Raw genomic sequence first — 23,118 nt, 5'->3', positions numbered from 1 at the left:
CTCCCTCTTGGCAACCACCAGTCTGTCCTCTATGTCCCTGAGTCTGTTTCTGTTTTGTAGATAGGTTCATTTGTGGCAAAATGCATTACTTTTTAATTTGTTCTTTATTAAGGACTCATATGCATATAGCATTTATATCAATGACATTTTATACAAACAGTTCCCAGATATTTAGTTTCATCTATCTGTTTTATCTCACTGCCCTATTCACGTTCCAGAAGTTCCCTGGACCCTTTCAAATGCACAGCAAAAATTATTATGACAAAAGTTATATAAATATGTTTAGTACATTAATACTTACATTTTATTTTCTGCGTAAATTATAGGGAGTTCTAATTGACTTTTCTCAGTAAACAGAGATAAGGTGATTCATAAAGCCCCCTGGCAGATGGGAGCAGAACCATGATTGTCTTCACGTCAATACCTGTTTCTCACAGGTAGACCTCATCGTGAATGAGCTGTGGGTAAGAAAGTGAGGAAGGGTTGTCACTCACTGCAGTGTCATTCACTGTCATCTCTATCTGCAGTGGTGACCTCACTGATCATGTGGTTTTAAACACCATCACATGTTGATGACTTATGGATTTATATGTCTGGCCAGGACCTCTTCTGTAATCTCAGGACGCCTGTTTCTAACGAGTCTCCGGACCTTTCCTTCAGAAATTAACATGTCCCAAATCAAACTCTCAACGACTTGGTGCAATCCAGCCTCGGCTGAAGCTCAGTAAGTGATCTCCCCTTCCTTCCCCTTATCCAGGCCATGTTCATAGGAGAAAGACCCTGGACTGCTTTTCCCAAAGATGCTACAGAAATCACTTCTCTTGTCTCTGTGCTCCCTTCTGTATTTTCTCTATAGGAACGAGGCAGTAGCACTTCCTGCCTTACAGAGGCTTTTTTCCTTCTATAATTGAGAAGTAATCATCCTGTGGGCCCCATTATGCTCCTTGTTTTATCCAGAGTAGAATTAGAGATTCCGGTTCAATACCGTGATGGGTAAGATCCTGAACTCACCTTCTCCCAGGGGCGTGCTGAATCTACAGCTATATAGGAAAAATGTTCTCTGAAAAAGACCTAAAAACTGGTGAAGAGACCCCTTCACATGGGGCAAACGAGAGGGAAACCCCCCGGAAGGGAGTAGGAAAGGCTGGGACAGTCTCTTCCGTGAATCCACCCCAGGCGCAGGGACCCGCAGTTGGCCAGGAGCTCACTCCCAGGCTTCCCCAGGAGCAAAGCATCCTTCCCCACAACCAGTACCTGAGAGAGGAGCCTGCAGAACATGGGCTTTAAAAACTAAGTGGTTCCTGCACGAAACCCATGGCCTGTCATGAGCTGAAGACGCCTCCTCCAGGCTGCACAAGGCTTGCCACCCAGCAGAGGCAGCCCTAGAAAACCGCCCGGGACTTGATGCAAGAGACCCCCGTTTGCTCATTTTAAAGCACTGGTCTGAGGGCTGGGGACCGCTGAGACCCTCCAGGATGGAGGCCAGGGGGCACATCTTCCAGCTACCCCTCCCCCCTCTGCCTGGATTAGCCAGCAGGGGCCATCTCTCTCTCTTTTTTTTCTTTTAATTCTTTTCTTTTACCTTTTTTTCTCCATTTTTCTTCCTTTTTTATTCTTTCTTTTTCTTCCTTTTTTCTTCTTCCTTTTACTTTTTTCCCCTTTTTTCATTGAGGGCCATCTTTGCACTCTGCCTCTGCCTCCGTCCAATGGGCACCCCCTCCACATCCTCCAGAGGACCAGTATCTCCTATATCTGGTGCCCCAGTTTTTACATCTGGTGACCGGTGTCTGTGGCTGCCACCCAGGGGATGCCCTTTGATCACCTGGCTCTGGAGGCCATGGGGGGCTTGCTTTCCTGGGTCCCAGGGGACAGTGACGATGGAGAGACAGTTCTTGGCTGGCTGCCATCCCAGGGCACTGCACAGACAACAGCCTGAGACATTGTCATCTTATCGTCGTAGCTGCAGCCTGAGGGGCAGGCTTCTAATGAAACACACATCTAAAGGCTGACAGTAAACATTTCCTGAGAACTCGGAGGGTGGGTACCAACTTTACATAGGCTGCCCTGCTTCAGAGCACCAGCATCTCTTGGAGGGGAGCTAGTATATGTCTGCCTGCCCTGAATTTTGCAGCTGCCCCCAGGGGACATGTCTGCATCATCTGGCTCTGGTGCCCAGGGGGCCTTGTGTTCCTGAGTCCCACAGGGCTGTAACAATCAGGAGAGAGTTTTTGGCCAACTACCACCCCAGGGCACTGCACAGACAGCAGCCTGAAACACATCCCCAGCCTTTCTCTGAAAGAGGATGACTTGCTTGTCTTGGAGTTTAACCCGAGGGGCAAGCTTCAGGTTCAACACACATCTAGAGGCTACAGGGTGCCCTCAGTGAAGGTGGGCTGGTTAATGCCAGCTTTGCACTCTCCCTCTGCCTCAGTGCAGCTCACTCCCAGAAAGGAGCTTACACATTCCTATGGAGCCCCGATTTTTGCAACAGTTGTCAGGAGACACCTCTAGATCTCCTGACCCTGAGCAGGGTTTATGCTTCTGGTCCCACAGGACCTTGTATATTTGCATCACTTAAAAGCTGCTGCCTGAGGGTCAAACTGCCAATCAGCCTGAATTTAAGTGCTGACTGAGATCCTCCCCTTTAGAACACTGACTGTCTTGGCACACCTTCAACTATTGGGAGCTATTCAAGTAAAATAGGCTGCTTGGACAATCACAAAAGTTTGAGAGCTGGCCAAGAGCTAGGGCAGGGCTGAACAATGAGGTTCATCATCTTCTCAAGGCCAACCCTACAAGACTGAGAGAGGGGGGCTGTTTCACCTAATGCATAGAAACCAACACAGCAAGTCAAGCAAAATGAAGAAATAGAGGAATATGTTCCAAACAAAAGAACAAGATAAAACCTCAGGAAAAACAAACAAACAAAAACAAAAACAAAAACCTTAATGAAATGGAGATTAGAATGGAATGCCCTAAAAGTGAAAGATATCTGGGGGACATTCATTTTAAAATAAGGAATCTCGGGGCTTCCCTGGCCATCCAGTGGTTAAGACTCCACGCTCCCACTGCAGAGGGCATGGGTTTGATCCCTGGTCAGGGACCTAAGAACCCTGATGCTGCTTGGTATGGTCAAAAAAATTTTTTTAATAAAATAAAATAAAATAAGGAATCTAGTCCCTTCTATCTCAATTTTGACAGTATTGCTTTTATGTTTGCTGTTTCCCATTAAAGTAATACATTAAGCTAGTCATTTCCAAATCATTTCTAGAACATCAGATCCAAGAATATCTTTATGATAATTTTTAAGGAATTAATAAATGAGTGAATATGGTAAATTTCTTCATCTTACAATGTAGAAGGTTTTTCCAAATAGCTATAGTAGCCGGTATAATGGGAAACATGTCTCAGAAGCAAGAGGGCTGTGGTGGCTTATTAGAGGGATCAAACACATCTGGTTTGGTGTATTTGGTCTTTTTGAGGGAAGTAGCAAATGAGAAGGGCCTCCAGGAATAGGTAGAATATCACCAGGCAGAACTGAGGGAGGGCATTCCCCGGGAATGAAAAAAATGTTATCAAGGTCAGGAAGCTGTGTTCACGTATTGGGGATACAAAAAGTACTTATTTATTTTGACTTAGTAATAACACTAGGAGGTTTGTATGAGATGAGATCCATTGGATCCATTATGTTCAATAGCCAAGATTTTTCAAATATTTTTCCTTTTTTTCACAACATCTTTGGAGAATTGCTTGTTCATTTCCTTATGCTTTATATCATATCCTAAGTAGGACACCTTAGACAGGCTTACTGACATCAACAAGTGTTGTTGAGTATTGTAGACCTTCATCTCAAAGACAAGTAGTTTTCAAGTGACCAGTCTTAATAACATTAAGAAATAATATTATATGCCAAAGTAAAATCATTTTTTTGTTTATTAATTTTAAACAGGCAATTTTAAAAGCCATTCTAGAAACCATTTTATGAGAAGACTTGCCAAAAATTGAATAGGCAACAACAGTATGTCCTTTTTTAAAATTTTGTGTTTTAATTACCATTTTATTTCTCTTTACCTCATTTCCTAAAATAATTTGTTACAATTATCTAACCTTTTGTAGAAACTTCTAGATTAAAAAAATACACAGTAATACACCATAATTTTGAAGAATGGAGGAAACACAAAGTATAGTAATGTGTTTCCCATACTTCTAAAGGAATTTAGTGGTGGATAAAAACCCAGAAAAACAATTATTAATCTAACAGTATGTCCTTATATTCAAAAGGAAGCGCTCTATCCCCACAGATGCAATCTTTCTAAAGGATGCACTCTGTTCATTATTTATTTGCATATCTCAAGAAAGACAAGGGAGAAATAAATTCTTCCAATATGCCCACATATTCTTGTCACCAAAATGGTTCGACTTAGCAACCTTAGTTTTTGAAGTTGGGTGAAATGATCGATTTTCATACATTTTCCATATTTGCTGGAAAATAATGTATTCTTCAATGTTCTCTACATGTTAATTAATTAATGTTTGTTAAATGGGCATATTTGCTCTATCTTCACTGATCATTTTTCTCTTAATCTGTCAGTTAATGAGAGAGGTTTGCTCAAACCTCTCACTAAAAAGGTACGCTTTTAATTTCTCCTTGAAATTCTATCAATTTTTACTTTGTATGGCTCTGAAACGGAATCCTATGTCTTACATCAAAGCTTAGAAATGACAATAGTGATTACAAGTTTTATTGATATGTTTTGACCCTCATTTCCCTAGAAATGGCTTAATATGATTAATCCAGTTTTGCTGTTGTGGGTATTGCCTGATATATGTTTACCTTCATTTTACTTTCAACCTTCCTGTGTTTTTAAGTTTTAGGTGTGCCTCTTTTGAACAGAATGTGACTAGTTGTTGAAGTTAGTATTTTAAATCCAATCTGGTAATAGTGATCTTTTTAGTCCATTTACATTTAATACCATATGACCAAGTCAGATATAGTTCTATCATATTATTATATGCAATACTTCCTTTTTGCTATGTTTCTTTTTATCCTTTTCTCTTTTTTTATCTTGTTGAATTGATTACATTTTACCACATTGCAATTATTCCCTCTACTGGTTTAGAATAGATGTCAGCATACTACAGCCCATGGGCCAAATCCTACCCACAACCTGTTTTTGTAAATAAAGTCTTATTGGAACAGATGCACACATATTAGTGTACATATGGTGAATGGCTGCTTTCACACTGCAGTAGCAGAGGTGGGTAGTTGCAACAGAAACACAGAGCCTTAAATATTTATTATCACATTTTTTACCGAAAGAGTTTGCCAACCCTGGTTCAAAATATGCATTGTGTTCTGTAGTTAATAGTCTAACTTAATCATTATTAAGTAAAATACAAAACATATATTTCTGACCATCCACCTTCCATAATACATTCTATAGTTGTACTGTATTTTGCTGTAGTTAACCCTATTGAATGCCATTTAACTCTCTTGCTCTTATAAACCACAATTATTAGACATTTTTATCTTAATCTATCCCCATGTTTACTATTTTCTTGTTCATCATATTTGTATACATTTCCTTTGGGGGTTAGTTTTGGCTCTTCCTGAGGTAAAACCTTTAGCAGTGGCTTTGCCATTGGTGGTAAATTCTCTCTCATTTTTCTTTGCCTGAGAATGTTTTTCTTTTGCCCTAATGTTTGAAATAGTTTTGCTGGGTAAAGAATTCCAAATGACAGCTATTTTTTCTGAGCAATTTGAGGATATTGATTACCTGTTCACTGCCTTCCAAGTTGAGAAGCCAGCTTTGATTGAAAAGTCACATGTTTACCCCAAAATTGTTCCCAATTCTCTGGAATATAGATTAAATGGATGTTACTACTCAGTTTACTTTAAGTTCTTTTTGACTTTCTATCACTTTATCTGTCTCAAAGCTGCCTTCCAGATAATTCCTTCAGATCTGTCTTTCAGCTCACTACTTTTCCCATAACATATCCCATAAAATTTAAATTAAGTATTATATTTTTCTTTCCCAGAAGTTCTCTGGGTTCATTTAAAAGATTTTGTATTCATGTTTTTATTCTCTCTTCTTTAAAACAATACATCTTTATAAGTATGTGAGTATATGTGTTTTATTTAAATAAATACACTTATTTATAAGTGTGTATGTATTGTGTGTTTTAATGAAGAAAGTATAAAGATACATAAGTGAAGACATCTTAATTGGCCTGTGGCTCAAGGTAGAAAATTATTTTCCTAGTTTGGGCTTTTCCTATAGGTATCTGCAGGATGACAACCACTGTAGTTTTTTAGGTCGGTTCTATTGTATTTCACCATGTAGTCACAATGAACTGGGAAGAAAACACTGACCACAACCCACTGAACCATCAGCGTAGGTCCTGTTTCCAGATGCTTAGTGAGGAGGCTATTTTTGCAGTGTTTCCTCTCTTACCCTCCTATATATAAGCCACAGGATTTGAGGCTGAATTGTGTCTCCCCATCCTCTCCCCACTGATTGGAGGCTAGCTGCCTGTGTAAAGTTGAAACTAAGATGCAAAGGTTAAAGTGCATGTTTTTAAAAGTCTGAAGTTTCTGTGTAATTTTAAAGGCTGTATCTGATCCAGGTTCTCCTGTCTTTGAAATCCCCATCTTTCAAACAGCTTCTAACAAATATGGCAAGAGACTTGGAAGTGATTTTTGCAGAACCTTGGCTTTTTTAAAATTGCTAACTTGGATAGAGTGTCACTTTTCTGCATACATAAAAATAAATTCTAGCATTGATTGTTACTTTCCTACTTTTTCTCCAGTTATGATCTTAACCAAACTTGATAAAATTCAGATGTATAGATGTATACTTAGCGATGTATCCACTTTCTCATCAAAGGCATCTTCACTTGTAACTTCAAAAATTTCCGGCCACCCCCCAACACACACACACACAAAAAACTGCAAAAGGAAAAACATAGAAAAGCAGGTAATCTGAGAGCAAGACTGTATGATCCATTGAGCAGTTGATTGAATGGTTATGAGACAGTGACCTGTGTTTGGGAATGAGGATTTCTTCTGCCTTGAATGGAGCTATAGAGTAAGCTAATCATTCACTGTAAATGTCTTGAGAAATGAAGTTTGCCAGACTGTACAGTAGCCAGTAGGCACTGGCTCAGATCTAATGATGGTGATACAAGGATTATAAAATGACAATTCTTTACTTGAGAAAAAAATAATTTTGCATTTTCTTTTTTGTGTATTCTTTCTTCAATGCAGACAATTTATATTTGCCTTAGTTTTAAAGAACATGAGTATCTGTGATTGATGCCCTTCTAACTTCAAAAAGGATTAGGACCACTTTACAAAGCAAAATACCTATAAAGGAGAAAAATTTAAAACATACAGACAAAGAAGCTAATACATAACTAGCTAAAAAGAACTGAAGAGTTTGGATCCTGTTAAAATAGGTCAAATTATTCTGATTTCTGGTAATAGCTTGAGTATTCAAAGTAATACTAAGAATTTACTATAATAGTTATTTGAGAATAATGTAACAGGCCATATGTGCACATATATGTGTATATATATACATACACTATATATATATATATATATATATATGTGAAAATACTAATGCTAAATATCTCCCTTTTTAAATGAAAGAGAATAAGTAAGGTAATTTCCCATCCTTATCATATTTTTGCTATTTTAAAAATTTCTTTGGGGAATTCCCTAACGGTCCAGTGGTTGGGACGCCATGCTTCCACTGCAGGGGGCACAAGTTCTATCCCTGGTTGAGGAAATAAGATCCTGCAAGCCACATATCATGGCCAAAAAGAAAAAAAAAAAAAAAAAAAAAGAAAGAAAGAAAGAAAAAGGAAAAGAAAACAAAAACAAAAAAAGAAAAAATAAAAATTTCTTTGTTGTTTGAACAGATCAAGAAAATATTTAATTCATGGATGGTTGCTTTGCTCATTTAATAGTGAGTTATTTATCAACAGCACAAAAACTAGTTTTGGCAATTAAAAACATGTAATCCACAAACATTTTACATCTGATATGCTTATAGTCTCAATTTATGACATTTCGTATCCCTCCTAAAAAAAAAGAGCCAAATCAAGAAGCACAGTAAAAACTAACATCACAAGTTTAATGCATTTTAAAACATAGAAATATATTTAAACAGCATATTTAAAGAATAATATAATAGACTTTCGTTTCTTATTCTTATAATGGTATACCATTAATTCAAAAATATATTACTTAATGTACCCCAAATAGAGTTATTATCAAATTTACTTTAAGATAAACTGTATTTTAAAACTACATTGCAATATTCCTGAATCACGAACAAACCCATAACATTTTTAAGCTATTTCTGATAAAAATTTTACTTAAAAAGTCCAAAAGGGTGATTAATAAATGGTGCTTTATGAATATTTTAGATGAACTGTAAATAATCCTAGCCGTGGAGCCCACATAAATAGCAAGTTATCAACTAAATGTCATTCTTCCAAAAGTCAGTGGGTTAAAGACAAGCCTTAAAAGGCAGAGAGAGAAACAGGGAGAGAAAATAAATTAATTTCAGAGGGAAGAACACACATGCACATACACACAACAGAACCTTCCCATTTGGAATTATTTGTGCTTGGAGGAAGGTTTACAAAATCCCCCTCCAAAATAAGGTTTTCAATGAGCTCATTCTCCAAGATATGCAAAATGGATTTCAGCTGTTCTTTCAAAATGGCAATTCTGTCAAAGCCTTTCTGGGATTTGGGGTAATTTCCTCCAGTTGAGTTTCAGTGCTTTTACCCTAAATAAAATCCCTTGCATCCCATCAATCAGCAAACTCAGTTACAAAATAGAGCTACAGAAAATGGCTCTGTCGGCCTCTTTGCTCAGGTATATTTTATGCATGTGGTGACTCTTGTCTGTGGGGAGGGTAGGGGAGCACATGTAAATGTTTCTTTATTTTGGACTGTTTTTAAATCTGAAAAAAAGTCTGCAGCAGTAGTATTCTAGATAATAGGCAGACATGATTTATTTGAGGTAAGAAGGTTGTACTATGCTTTTTTAGTGTTAACTTGGAAAGTTATGGACACAGGCTCAAGTCTGTCTCCACAGAATTCCTGAAGCTTTGAGCTCTTTGAAAAATTTACAACCCACGAGCCAAGAGGGAACGCTTTCCTACAGTTACACCAATTCTGTTCAAGCAAATAGTTATAATAATTATGCGCAACCTTTCAGCTTCTGTGTTCTGCCTCCCATTTATTTATTCAAATCCAGTTCAACATTTCACTTTATCTAACGAAGCAGAAACTCTCAAAGAAAAATTGTGTTCCTCCAAGAATTTTTGTTTGGGGTGGTTATTTTGTTAAGTTTTATTTCTAAATAAATATCCTATCAGAGTTTTCATTGGCACAGCCTAACCAAATGCATTCAGTTTCCTTCAACAATACTTAACAGTCAAAGGAGTTCTGTCTAATTTCAGAAAATTATATAAAAAGTGTAATACATTAAAAAATGTTGAAATGGAATTGGACTCAGCATATCCTATTGAAAGTTAGACTGGGCGATCTATTGCATAATGCAGTGACCTATAAAATACATTTTATTGAAAAGGCATCCACAAAGGAGAATATATACCTTTAAATAAATAAAAGTGACTATATACATGATATTGTACATAGGTTAGAGAGATGAAATGAGCCAGACTAATTTTATGAAGTTCCCCTTTTATCTGAAAGGATACTTTTTATTGTAGTCATAAACCTTAATACAGACCTTTTTCTTATTACCATTATTATCTAATATTAGTGGCAGCCACACGAACGCACTACCATATTTCTGTATTTTTTCAAAATGACATTGGAGCTGTCATCAAAGTACAACACAGAGATGGCGTTTAATTTGGTTGGCGCGCAGCAAGGCTTTGGTACATGGTCAGGAAACATCAGATGAACCTGGGGGGGAAAAACATTTTGTTCTTTAAGAATTAAGATAGACATTTTGTCTGCAGCTTGAAAGTAATATTCTCGTTTTATCACTAACTATTAGCACCCCCTTAAGCTACCTCCCTTTCTTCTGTTTATGTTCCATGGCAGGGTGGGGTAGGGCTGGTAGTGAAGGGTGTATTCTTAAGTATTAACACCTAGACTCGACCCACCAGTTCTAATTACATGTTGGCACTTTAAAAAATATTCTACCAAGTAAGGAAAACTCCCTCTATGGAATATTCAGTGGAAATTTTCCTGGGGGAAAGAACATGGCAACTAGCACTGGGTTGGTTTTGGTTAAAACGACCACTTCTATTTACTTCATGAGAAATACAGAAGTTCTAAATGCAAAATCAATGAAGCCATACCACTGCACTGTAGAAAGATGTGAATCTAAGAATTACTTTTGAAAGGATAACTAAACAATAAATCAATTAAAAGCTGTGCCAATTCTTCATTTTCCATGGTAAAGGAAGCATACAAATCACAGCAAAATAAATTCCAGGTAAAATCCAATACTTGCTTTAAAGCAATGATTTCAACTATTCTCCCCATAATTTTTTATCAAATTGGCCAGATTGTAACATCCTTTGACTTGCTTTCTCCCCTAGACAAGTGCCAAAAAGCAGGCTAAGCTAAAGCAGAAGCAAGGAGCCTAGATATTTTAAAAATTAAATATCCATCTTCCCCACCAAAGCCTGAAAAGGTAGCTATATATGGACAGTGAAATGCTTAAGTAAAGGGTTTTTTCTCACTTTGATCAGACTGGCAGGTTTGCCTCTGATGTTCAATAATCAAGGAAGGAGCCAGAACACTACCCCATTTCCCACCCACCTCTGCCGCCCCCGGCCCTTCCCCCAGAGGAGTTTATGGGAAGTCCCACTGCAGAGTCCTTAGGGATCTACAAAGAGAAAATACAGCTCTTAGAGTCTTGGCTGCACAACCTCCTGGCTGAAATGATATAGGAGCCCTGCTTATGGACAGACACAGCAGGAAAAATGAGGTGATCGGACACGGATGTGAAATTTCCTAAGACCTCACAAAACTGCAAGCTGGATGGTTTCTCCCAATATCAGATGCAGCCTGCAACCCTCCTCGGCTTTATCGTCCTCAACTCTCACACCCGTGATGGATAACCCCCTGCTTCAAGGACCGCCTCACCAAGCCATCACTCTGAAAAAATGGGATTGTTCTTCAATCATTTCTCAAACATATTTGTCACAAACCTGCTCTCCTTTAACAACAAACACGTCTGTCTTCTTGTTTCAAGTCCTTCACAGGACAAACGTAGAGAGTGTACAATGCCAGGGGGAATAAAAAAAAAAAACAAACCCACCAAACTTCCCACATCCCTTAAAGTTCTGGGATGACTTTATGCTCCACATCCCAGGACAGTGATACAGACCAGGGTCCTGTTCCAAGTCTGTGTCAGAGTTTTAAAAAATGTTTGTTTTTAGACGCTGCCTTCTAGACTACAGTCCTAAGAGCTGACAGTATATAATTATATATTTTTTAAAAAAGAAAAAAAGAGAGAGATGGGGGGTATTTGACAAAGAGTTTTTTCGATACTTAAGCATTGTATAGCCTGAGGGAACTTGGATGCATATCTAAGGAAACACAGAAAGCTCTCTAAGGCATTGACAGTACAAAGAGCTTAACTGCTGGGAAATTAAGTGGCATTTCTCTATAGGCTAATAGTGGCTGTTCTGCTGCAACTGGACAGAAAGACAGTGACCAGGGCTCTTCCTTTCAGGTGTGAGACAGCAGCGTTCCTCTCTCTGTGATTGGTTTTCAGATGACTCACATTTCAGAATGTGAATTCTCATACAGAAGAATAGAAGGCTGGACTCTACAGACATTCTTTTCCTGGAGGAAGTTTGAATACAATATACCCTTCCTTGTATCACATACCTGCTACTTGCTCCCCATCCCCCAGTAATGATATCCTATATCAAGAAGTGCTTATATTTATAGATAGCAAAGATGAAGGAATATGAGAATTTAAAATACCCCCAGGAATTTACTCTATTTTGCATATGGCAACTTTATTGGTCAAGAATCAATAAAAAGAAGAATATTTCTATGGCATTGGCAACATCAAAGCAAGCATGAGCGAACCTGCTGGTTGGAATTTAGACTCTGGTTCTTCACTTTAGACAGTGAAATAAGAGCCATAGCAAACTAAGGTTTTCTTTAAATCAATATAAATTTTGTTATCAAGGAGGAAATAAGAGTTTCTCCCTAGATGTATGGGTTTTCTGGGTATGATATATCAAAGAAATCTAGGGTGGAAAAATCAGTGTTGGGGAAGGATAAACATGAGCAAATGTTTTCCATTCATTATTAAAAAGCAACCTGATAATTTTATGTGATTGTATTCTGAAATAAATGCATATCTTCAAACTTGGGGGAAAAAATAATATTTATAAATGATTACCTTTAAAAATATATATTTGTTTTATTTCTCTATTTCCTCTCTAATCCAAAGTTATTTCTAAAGTTTTTGACAATATCTATACTATACTTGCCATAGATATGTATCTTTGGTGTCTAGCTATCCTGTAGTACCTCTGAGGTCAGAAAGATGCCAGCAAAGCATCAAGTCAAATGATTTAATCTGTCAATGTATATGTACAGTTCTTTATTCATAAGGAAACTGGGATGTTATTTCCATCAGCTTTAAATTGTAAATTAATTGTGAAAAAAGGTAACCTTCTGAAGAGTTAACTCCTCACAAATTCTAATAGTTACTCTTTCTGTTGGTCATAAACAAGCCTCATCCACAAAGACAGATGTTCTTCTAATAGCTCCTGCTCTCCTACTGCCATCCACCAAGTAACTCCACTCCCATCATTGTCTTGATTCTAAAATAATGTGTTCCCTTCCTTCTGTCCTAATTACTTTTAGTTGAAATGTTCCTATGAACCCAAACTTTAATGTGGGATCACATCACATAGGCTATGCATCTTCTAGAAGCCTCTCCCTCTGAAGTCTTCCAGAGGCTGACCTCCCCTCACCCCACATATCAAGTCACACACCGTAAGGCAGGCACGTCAGACTCTCAAGGGTTTTCATGAGCTCATTAGATACAGTACGACCATTTAGAGATGGTGAAATAAACATTTCATTATCTTTTTCACAAAAATAAGTCTAGATTATTAGAGATTAAGTCACTGTTATATTCCTAAGTGTGGAAGGGACAAAAGGAAGGCTAATTTCCACCTTAAAGATTATAAAGAAAAAAAGTATCAAAAAATAGAAACCAGTCTTCTACTTATACTCTATAATACATTGAAGAGCTTCCATAATACCAAAGTATGTTATAGAACATTCTTAAATAATGAGAGAAAAAACCCTCAGATGAAATTCAGTATGACTGTCATTCAATGCTTTTGCAATGACTGCTAATGAATTGTTAGGTTACAAACAGTGCCTGTGCGGTTAGTCATATTGTCTAGTGAAGAAATCAGTGCACAATGACCACTTTATGTGATAACTCCAATTTTCCTCGCTGAATCCTTCCCCATTCTGGAATCAGAATTATTCTTTAGGCCGGCCTGAATTTCCTGACTATATCCACAATTGTTACTTTGGCACAATCATTACTTTAGGAGTTTGAGAAGAGAAGAAAATGCATTTCTAACTATAAATGGATGTTTTCCTTTGAAATAACTTTATAGGAAGTTTGCATCATAATCCACTTTCCATCCTGCAAAAAGAAAGCATACCAGAGTCTGAACTATGGCATGGTTGGTGGCATTCATATGGGCATTGAGTGGAAAAGAACATTCTCCATCACAATAAAATGCAGCATATCCTTCTGGCGCTATAATCCAGTCCTAAAATGCACAAGAAGAGAAGAAGAAATAATATCACCAAAATAAAAACACAGAAAAACAATTCTTAAAGAATACTCAAATATAATTAATATAATATAATATAATCTGGATTGGTTTCTCTTCTTGGTCCAACAATTACTCTAATAGGACAGCCTCCCCCAAGCCCTTAATTTATGGTTAAGTTAAAGTTTACAACAAAAGTATAAATATTTTCACAAGAAATTGTCCTCTGTAATTTCTCCCAAGAGGTCACTATGTAAGATATTCATAGCCTGTATTAACCCATGTATTCATGAATAAAGCCTTAATCATGAAATAGTATTCTAAATATTGTTTAAACAGGAAATGATGAACTCTGGAAAGTTCAAGTGAACCAGAAAGGAAAAGAAGAATAAACTTAATTGAGATAATTCTCATTACTTCTTACTAACTCATTCCTGCTTTAGAAGCTTGACAAGCTCCTAAAGCTGTAAGATTTGTTCCTTGTCGTATTTTTCTTTCCATTCATGTGTTAACTTTATAGTCTCTTTAAAAGAAATGAATTGGAGAAAATTCCTGAGCACTGTACGTGAAAAATTTTAGGAAGCTAAAAAGTTGGCACTTATAATGGTGGCCCTGATTTTTTTTCCAGAGATGTAAAACTTGTCACAGATGTAAAATTATTGAACAATGCATGTAGAAGGTTTATCATAAATTTGAAAATGCTTACTTGTTCATATTATTTCTCAATATAATAGCTCATATTCTGAGGATCCAATGTAATGGAATAATGTAATCTAAGCAATCCAATTTAAACTATTTCAACAGAGAACCATTAAAAATTATTTTGGTTAAATCCTCCTTCTCACCCTGTTTGTGAAGCAGATGTAAAAGAAAGTAATAAGATTTTTAAGTACAAGAAAAAATTTTTTTTCTGCAGATCTACCTTATGACAGAGACATAGTCAAGGATTCTATTTCTTATACCAATAGTTTCGGACCATAGGAGGCAAATGGAAATTGCTTGAGTTAATCTGAAAAATGGGTATTAAAATGAAAATTTGGGGATATTTAAAGAACAGGATTTTTTTTTTCACTCCCTAAGGGTATATTTCTTCTTCAGCGTAATTTTTTTTTTTTAACCATAAACTCTGTTATATTTCAATGGTGAAAGGATAATGGAGAAATAAAAATGATGTGGATAATCAATATACTGAATAGTCACGTCAAAAATAATTGGTTACTGTATAGGAAAAATTACTGACAAAGATTCCGAGTAATTCAGGATTGATAATAAAGCAGAAAAGAAGCAACCAAGTTGGTTGACCATTCTTACCTGCCATCCCAGATCCCGGAAACTCACATAGAGTTCATGTTTCTTACAGGCTTGTTTTTGTTCACTTGTGTTATAGTCTGAAGATAAAAATCAGATTTTCAACAAACGGCAGTCTGTCAGGTATACTAATATTTCTTTTGTGAGTTCACTGATAAAATCAAAAGGAGGCTGTATTTGAAGTTGTGAAACATGAATTTGAATCTCAAAGTGAAAGCCACTTACTAGCCATGTGAACTTCAAGCAAGTCACTAGCCTTGAATGTTTTCTTCTGTAAAATGAAGACACACCATGTACCTTGAGAAGTTCTAACAAGGATCAGGTTGTATCCTTTGTGTTGTGATGGTGAACAGCCTGATACCTGGCACTCAATGAATGCTCTTTCATTAATTCACTCAAACTACAGTGGTGCTTACTATATTCATGTATATTAAATATTCAAACAACACTTTTTTTATGCTTCCATGAGACAGACACTGGGAGAGGACCAACTGGGATGCTACAGAGTTGATTTTATCTTAATAAATATCTCAAACTCAGGATACCCAAAGTGGAGCTTCTGATTGCCTCCCCCCTCACCCCCAAACTAGTTCCACCTATAGAGGACTAATAGCAACTTCCCAGGCAAAACAAACAAACACAAAAACTGGAGTCAAAACATACTCATTTTATCTCTCACCTCCACATCCAATCTGTCAGGAAATCCTTACACATTTCACCTTCAAATACATTCAAAATTCACCCACCCTCACCACCTCCATGATGGGTTCTGGTCCAAACCAGCACCGTCTCTCTCCTGAATTACTGCCACATCCTCACTGCTATTCCTCCTGCTCTGCCCTGCCCCAACCCACCCCCATATCAAAGCAGCCAAGAGTCAGCTCAATTATGTCACGCTCCAGCAAAAAGTCCCACCGTGGTTCCCATATCAGGCCATGTCGTCTCCTTGCTGTTTTGCACACAGGTCCGCTTTCTCCCACCTTAGGGTCTTCACTCTCACTCCACCCCCCTTCCCTGCAATGCTCTTCCCCTGGATATCTACTTATCTAAGTCTCAGAGCTTCTTCAGTCCTTTGCTTAAGCATCATCTTGTCAAAAAGGGCTTCACTGACTACCCTATTTCAGATCCCAACTCCCACTCCAATATTTCTCTCCCCCCTTGCTCTGATTTTTTTTTATCCATTTTGCTGATCATCTCTTAATATACTACGCCATTTACTTGTTTATCATGTACTTTGGTTCTTGCCTGTTTCCTCCTTCTAGAATGTCAGCTCCCCAAGGGTAAAAATCTTGTTTGGTCCCATTTGGTGCTCTGATATACCCCAAATCTCAGGAACAGGGCCTGGCACACAGTAGGTACTCAATAAATATTTGAGGAATCGAAGAATGAATTCCTCAGGATATTCCAGAAATGACTTGTAGCAAAGAAAATACATGATTTCCAGGACTTATTTTGGAATATAATCTGAAAAACCCATAACCATTGATAACTGATTAAAGGAATTAAGAATAGAGAATCCCCAATTGCATCTGGAATAAAGTAAAACACTGCAAAAACACAGAACATCACAGAAAATCTCTCTATATTATTGTCTCTGGGGTTTATTCATACTTTATATAAATAATATTAAAAAAGCTAACCCATTTTAATTATTTCTAACACAAAAAAATGAAACAGGAAAAAATTTAGGGTGATGGGAGCCACAAAATAATTTATTTTCAAAGAAGACAGCTAATGTTTTCATCTAGGAATAAATGCTACTTTCACTCTGACAGTTGTCTCTGGTAAATCAATGTAGCAGTTCACTATGAAGAGCAGCCTGTCTTAAGGCTGTCACCTTCCAGTTTAATTATCCTCAACCTCTAAGAAAATGTAGGCACATCAAAGATCCAAGGGGCCTGTCTTAACGGGCCCTGTCGTCTGCCTTTCACAGTGACTTCAACTAATTATTTATTTAATGTGAGTCTAGAAAACAAGATGATGATTAAATTTGAGCACAGAGACTCTTTTACTTCTAGATCAGAGTTATTCCTGTGTGCAATTACCTTCATTAAAACAAATTAAATATATAGATAATGACAGAAAATGGAGAAAAGGGAATTTATTTGAAACTTAGCATTCTTCTTCTTTGGGTAAACTTTTCTCTTAATTGAAATAGCAAAAGGAGTTAAGTTTGTCCAGGCAATAAGCAAGGGTACTGAAATAATAAGTATAATACCATGAAATGGATAAGTTTGAACCCTGCATCATTTTTAGGGAAAAGGAATAACTAATCCTGGTATTAGTTTGACTTCATAAAGTTCTTGATATTTAGAATTTTTAAAAAATAAAGTCAGCTATGCATTAGACCAGGGACCAGCAAACGTTTTCTCGAAAAGGACAGATAGTATATGTTTCGGGCTACAAGGTCCCCCCTCTCAGTGACTCAACTCTGCCCCAGTAGCATAATAGCTGCCATAGATAGTATGTGAATGGACGGATACAGCTATATTCCAATAAAATTTTGCTTATGGATCCTAAAATTTCAATTTCATATAATTTCTGAGTGAAACAAAGTATTATTTTATTTCGAGTCTTTTTCACACATCTAAAAATGTAAAAACCATTGTTAGCAATTGGGCGGTACAAAAACAGGCGATGGCTGGATTTGACTCTTAGGCCTTACTTTGCCGAACCCTGCATCAGACAATCATGGGAATATTTATTCATTTATCCTTGTCTTAATGAAAGGCATGGAATGTGAATAAAGACCTTATAGCCAATAACACATTCAAGTATATCTGAAAAGCCATAAACTATGTCTAAGGTTATTTGAATTCCATGTTTATAAAAAAAGAAAGAAAGTCAAACTCAAAAGTCAAAATAGATCTATTCCATCTATGCAGCTTTTCATGCAGGCTCAGTGATGTATATAATGTAACATCACATAAAGGTAACGAGCAATAAATTTATAACCGAATCTCATTCCAAGAGTCTGATTTCATAGAGCATTAGGACCATATGCTTAGTATGTCAGAAATAAAAATGAATGGATACTGAGTAAACGTTGTACCCAAACCAGCAAAGTCTGCAGTTAGGTTTACTAAATGGTTGGCAGAATAACCTGTGGGAGGAAAGGCAAAGAAATTAGATTTATATCTTTAAAAAACAGTGATTGGCAGCCCTTCAAATATGAAAATGAGATGGACATGAAGCTGCTGTTGACAAACCTGTGTAGAAATGAAGAGTCACACCAGAAACTACTAAACGTCCTGGACCCACAGCCAACACTAGAAAAGCATGCTAGCATTCCTCAACCACAAGGCAGGTATCGCAGACACGTATTTCCCTGTTTTGCCTCTTAATGGTAATAATATTGGGAAACCAGTTCCAAAATATTGAAAATATTGTTAAATACTTTATGCCAATTTGTTTATGATCAATTTCTGGAAACAATGCAAATTTATTTATATTTTTACAAGCTATATTTTTTTCTTCCAGTTTTATTGAGATGTAATTGACATACAGCACCGTACAACTTTAAGGTGTGCAGCGTAATGGTTTGACTCACATACATCATGAAATGATGATCACAGTAAGTTTAGTGAGCATCCATCATCTCACATAGATACAAAATCAAAGAAATAGAAAATTGTTTTCCTTGTGATGAGAACTCTTAGGATTTACTCACCTAACAACTTTCTTATATAACGTACAGCAGTGTTAATCATATCATCATGCTGTACATTACATCTCTAGGACTTATTTATCTTATAAATGGGAGCTTGTACTTTTTGATTGCCTTCATCCAGTTCCCCTTCATCCCCCAATAATGCAAATTTAATCTTTGTCTTAGTTTGATTTTTCTTAATTTTTTTGATTATTTTGTCATAGAAAACAATTAAATACGTGATTTAAAAAAATCCTGAGATCTACATATGGTTAGGGCTTCAATGGTCTGTCCAGTAGTCCCTGAAGAAACAACCAAATAAAGAAACACATGCTAAACTAGCTATGAAGGGCACAAAGGAAATAACTCCAAAAAATTCCATATACCAGTATGGGTTTCTTTTTTCTTTAAAATCAAGCATTAGTGTCTTTAAGGAATAAAATGTAGGTGAATCTGTAAAAGAGAAGAAAAAAATCCAAAATAGAATTTAACATTTAAATACATCAACAGCTTAAGCCAAATATAATGAGATACTGTGTTTCAAAGCAAAGGAGGAGATGCCAACATTCTCTTACTTAATTCCTAGAGGGAGATAACAGATGGACGTCAGCACCCATAGCTTCAGGATGTTCATTAATTCATAGAAAATGAAAATGACAAATGAATGAAGGTATCAGAGGTAAAATAGCAGGAATGGTGCTACTGTAGACTGTTCAATAATGTAAATTTTGATATGGCCTTGGGGATAGAGAAATTCATGATAAATCCCAAACAAATAGCAATCCCCCCCAAAGATGAGGGATTTCAAATGCCACTCCTACCCTCGCTTAATCCCCATCTCCCACATCCAGTGAATTACTCACCCAAATTTACGTATGACCCAGTAGGAATTACTGTTATTTATTTATGTAGGGATAATTGTGTTTGTCTATGTATGAATGTGTGACACAGAACAGACACCACAACATAATAACTGTCTGGTGTGTTTGCTTAACTCTGCTTAGCAAAGCCTCTCTGTGGATGATGCAACAAACATTCTCACCTTAGAGCTCGTTGACATAAAAACCCATCCACAAATGTGAGTCTCCAAATGCCTACCAGACATCTATGCGTGAAAGTTTCCCAGAGGCCTCCGACTCACTATTTTTGCTTCTGACCTCATACTCCTTCCATTCCTTCTACTTGGTTAACAGGATTACCAGTCATCTAGTGGCCCAAGACAGAAAATTGAGTACGTTTCTCGATTTTCTTTCTTTTTCCCTCCTACCCTGCGTTAAATCCATCCGCAGCCCCCTTTAACCAACCCACCTCTAGCCTAGTTAACCTAGCAGAAGCCCTTTGCACTCTTGGTCACCTCACACTCCCCCAACATCCTCTTTGGGAATTTGGTCCTAGGATAACTCTTCATCCCTGTCTCCTCCTTCCTCTCTGACCTTAAGTCTTTTGCCTAGTTTATGGAACTCCTTTTACTCCTTTGTCTATACTAAAGTGCTGATGTTCCCACTGGGGGCTCCATCCTTGACGTTTCTCTCTTACCCTGGTTTCCATGGCAGCATCAAGTCCTGTGCTTCATCTAACCATTGGGGCTCATAGCTGCGTCTTTTTCCTACACCTTCCACTTACTCTTGACACGCCCATTTCCAGAGTGCTGCTGGCTCCATTCCACATATTTTGGTTTCTACTTCCTCTCTCTCCAATCTATAATCTTCACTGCTTGGGGTATGGGACTAGACTTTTAATCATATTTTGATGTTCAGTTTTACCCCTTGGCATCCCATCCATCATTTTGATGCCAAATTGAACTTTTTAAAATGTGTATCTGATTGTGACACTCCTTTTTTCCCAACTGCCTGCACAGAAGCATCATAGTTCCTGACCATCACACACTTACGCTTTACGACTTGGTCCCTGCATGACTTTCTAGCTGACATCACACTGCTCTCGCACAAGAATACCTGCACACCCGGCAATTGGACACTGGTACGTGGTTCTATAACTGTGCACATAAGTCTGAAATAGCTTCACCCACCCCTCCATTTCTGGAAAATGTCTATTCTTTCTCATATGAGTCGCACTCTATCCTTACTTCTCCCACACTACCTTGTACCTACTCTAGTAGAATTATCTCCCGATTAGTACTAGCGGGCATGTCTTTCCCATTGTCTATGGGAGTGCTTTTTAAGAAGCAAAATTCTTATGCTACCCATCTTTCATGAGCATATAGTTAATACTGTACTTGTCACATTGTGGGTGCTTATTTAACACTGAATAAATATTTTACAATGAACAATGCCCAGATAAATTATCTCTCTAGAATGCTCTCTAGATAGAAATTTGACAATAAGTGACCAGGGGTATGGATACTGATTAGAGAAAGAGGATTTCTAGTCTTCTCTGATGTAAAATTCTGAACTCTTTAGGTACCAGTTCTGAAAAACCAAACCTTAATTTGACAAATAATAATGATAATACCTAAACCTGAATGAGCACGTACCGCTGTTCTCCGTTCTTTACACGTATTAAATAACTCATTTAATCCTCACAATTCATGTAATTTTACCTTGTGAGGCAGGTATTATTAGCATTCCCACTTCACAGATGAAGAAACAGACGCAGAGAGACGTGACATGTCTCCGAGATTACACAACTAGGAAGTAGTGGACAGGGTTAAATGACAGAATGATAGATAGATAAAGGTACAGATGGATAGATAGATGAAAAAAATCTATCAAACTAGATCTAGGAACCAAAACAATTGTCATCTGATAAGGGATTTTCAAAATTTTGCATATTCAGGGCACAGATACCAGCTTTTAGTGTTAATTACTGGAAAAACCATGTAGATTAAAACGATTCTCACATGTGCAGCTTTGCAGGATTTTCACTGTAGCATTGATTTTGAAAGCTCCAATTTAAAAACAACCAAAATTTCTTTTTAAGAGTGACGTGATTAAATAAACTCTGATACAAGCGTTATTGAATATATTGTAGCAGTTAAAAAAAAATGAAGTCGCCATTTTGAAAGATGGCTGAAATATGTTGTTTAAAAGCACATAAGACCAACTATATGATGGCAAGAGTGAACCCTAAGGTAAACTATAGATGTTGGGTGATTGTGATGTGTCAGTGTAGGTTCATCTTTGGAAAGAAACGCACCATCCTGGTGGGTGATGTTGATAATGGGGGAGGTATGCATGTGTGGGGGCAGGGAGTACATGGGAAATCTCTGTACCTTCCTCTCAATCTTCTTGTGAACCTAAAACTGCTCTTAAAAAGTATGTAAAAATAAGAACCCTCCTGCTGTTGGTGGGAATGTAAATTGGTGCAGCCACTATGGAGAACAGTACAGAGGTTCCTTAAAAATCTAAAAATAGAACTACCATATGATCCAGCAATCCCACTCCTCAGCATATATCTGGAGAAAACTATAATTTGAAAAGATACATGCACCCCTATGTTCACAGCAGCACAGTTTACAATAGCCAAGACATGGAAGGAACCTAAATGTCCATCGACAGATGAATGGATAAAAAAGATGTGGTAAATATATACAATGGAACATTACTCAGCCATAAAAAAGGAAATAATGCCATTTGCAGCAATATGGATGGACCTTCAGATTATCATACTAAATGAAGTAAGTCAGATAGAGAAAGACAAATATTATGTGATATCACTTATATGTTACAATCTAATAAAAATGATACAAATGATCTTCTGTACAAAACAAAAATAGACTCACAGATGTAGAAAACAAACTTATGGTTACCAAAGAGGATGGGGGGAAGAGAGAGAAATTAGGAGCTTGAGATTAAAATATACACACTACTATATATAAAATAAATAAACAATAAGGACATACTGTATAGCACAGGGAATATGCAAGATATTCAATATCTTGCAATAACCTATAGTGGAAAAGAATCTGAGAAAGAATATATATATGTGTGTGTATATATATATATATATATATATATATATATATATATATACACACACATATAACACATAACAAAATATATTCTCCAAAAGCAATGTATATACGGAGGAAAAGATTTGGAAGTACATGTATCATGTTGATATCAGTGTATCAGTATAACCTATCTCAAAAGAATTAGGTGATCAGAGGAGAACTTTAGCTTTATTGAAAATTTGATTATTTTTAAATAATAAAAATGTATATTAATTATATAAAACAGTCTAAACAAATAATCCCAATTAATTGTTCCTTCTAGTTTTAATATTTTTGTCCAAGAGGCATGATTTTACACTGTATCCATTAGGCAAGAGATAGCGCCTGTCAAAGAGTTGGGAGTTGCATAGTGTCCCCAT

The 23,118-nt window shown here is 36.9% G+C and overlaps 1 protein-coding gene across 1 annotated transcript in view; it reads right to left on the bottom strand.

Moving 5' to 3' along the window:
• Positions 1–7,951: 7,951 nt before the first annotated feature.
• The window catches only part of BMP5 (bone morphogenetic protein 5), a 123,684-nt gene continuing 108,517 nt past the window's right edge, over positions 7,952–23,118 (bottom strand). The window contains exons 5-7 of the mRNA XM_082347214.1: positions 15,141–15,217; positions 13,716–13,826; positions 7,952–9,954 (exon numbers count right to left, since the gene is read on the bottom strand). Coding sequence (XP_082203340.1) covers positions 9,805–9,954; positions 13,716–13,826; positions 15,141–15,217 — 338 coding nt within the window. The 3' untranslated portion in view covers positions 7,952–9,804. The remainder of the gene's footprint in view (positions 9,955–13,715; positions 13,827–15,140; positions 15,218–23,118) is intronic.

Source organism: Balaenoptera borealis (assembly GCF_965194805.1).
Source record: "Balaenoptera borealis genome assembly, chromosome: 12".
NCBI lineage: Eukaryota > Metazoa > Chordata > Mammalia > Artiodactyla > Balaenopteridae > Balaenoptera > Balaenoptera borealis.
The sequence above is the reverse complement of the archived record's forward strand: the minus strand, read 5'-3'. Positions and strand labels throughout refer to the sequence as shown.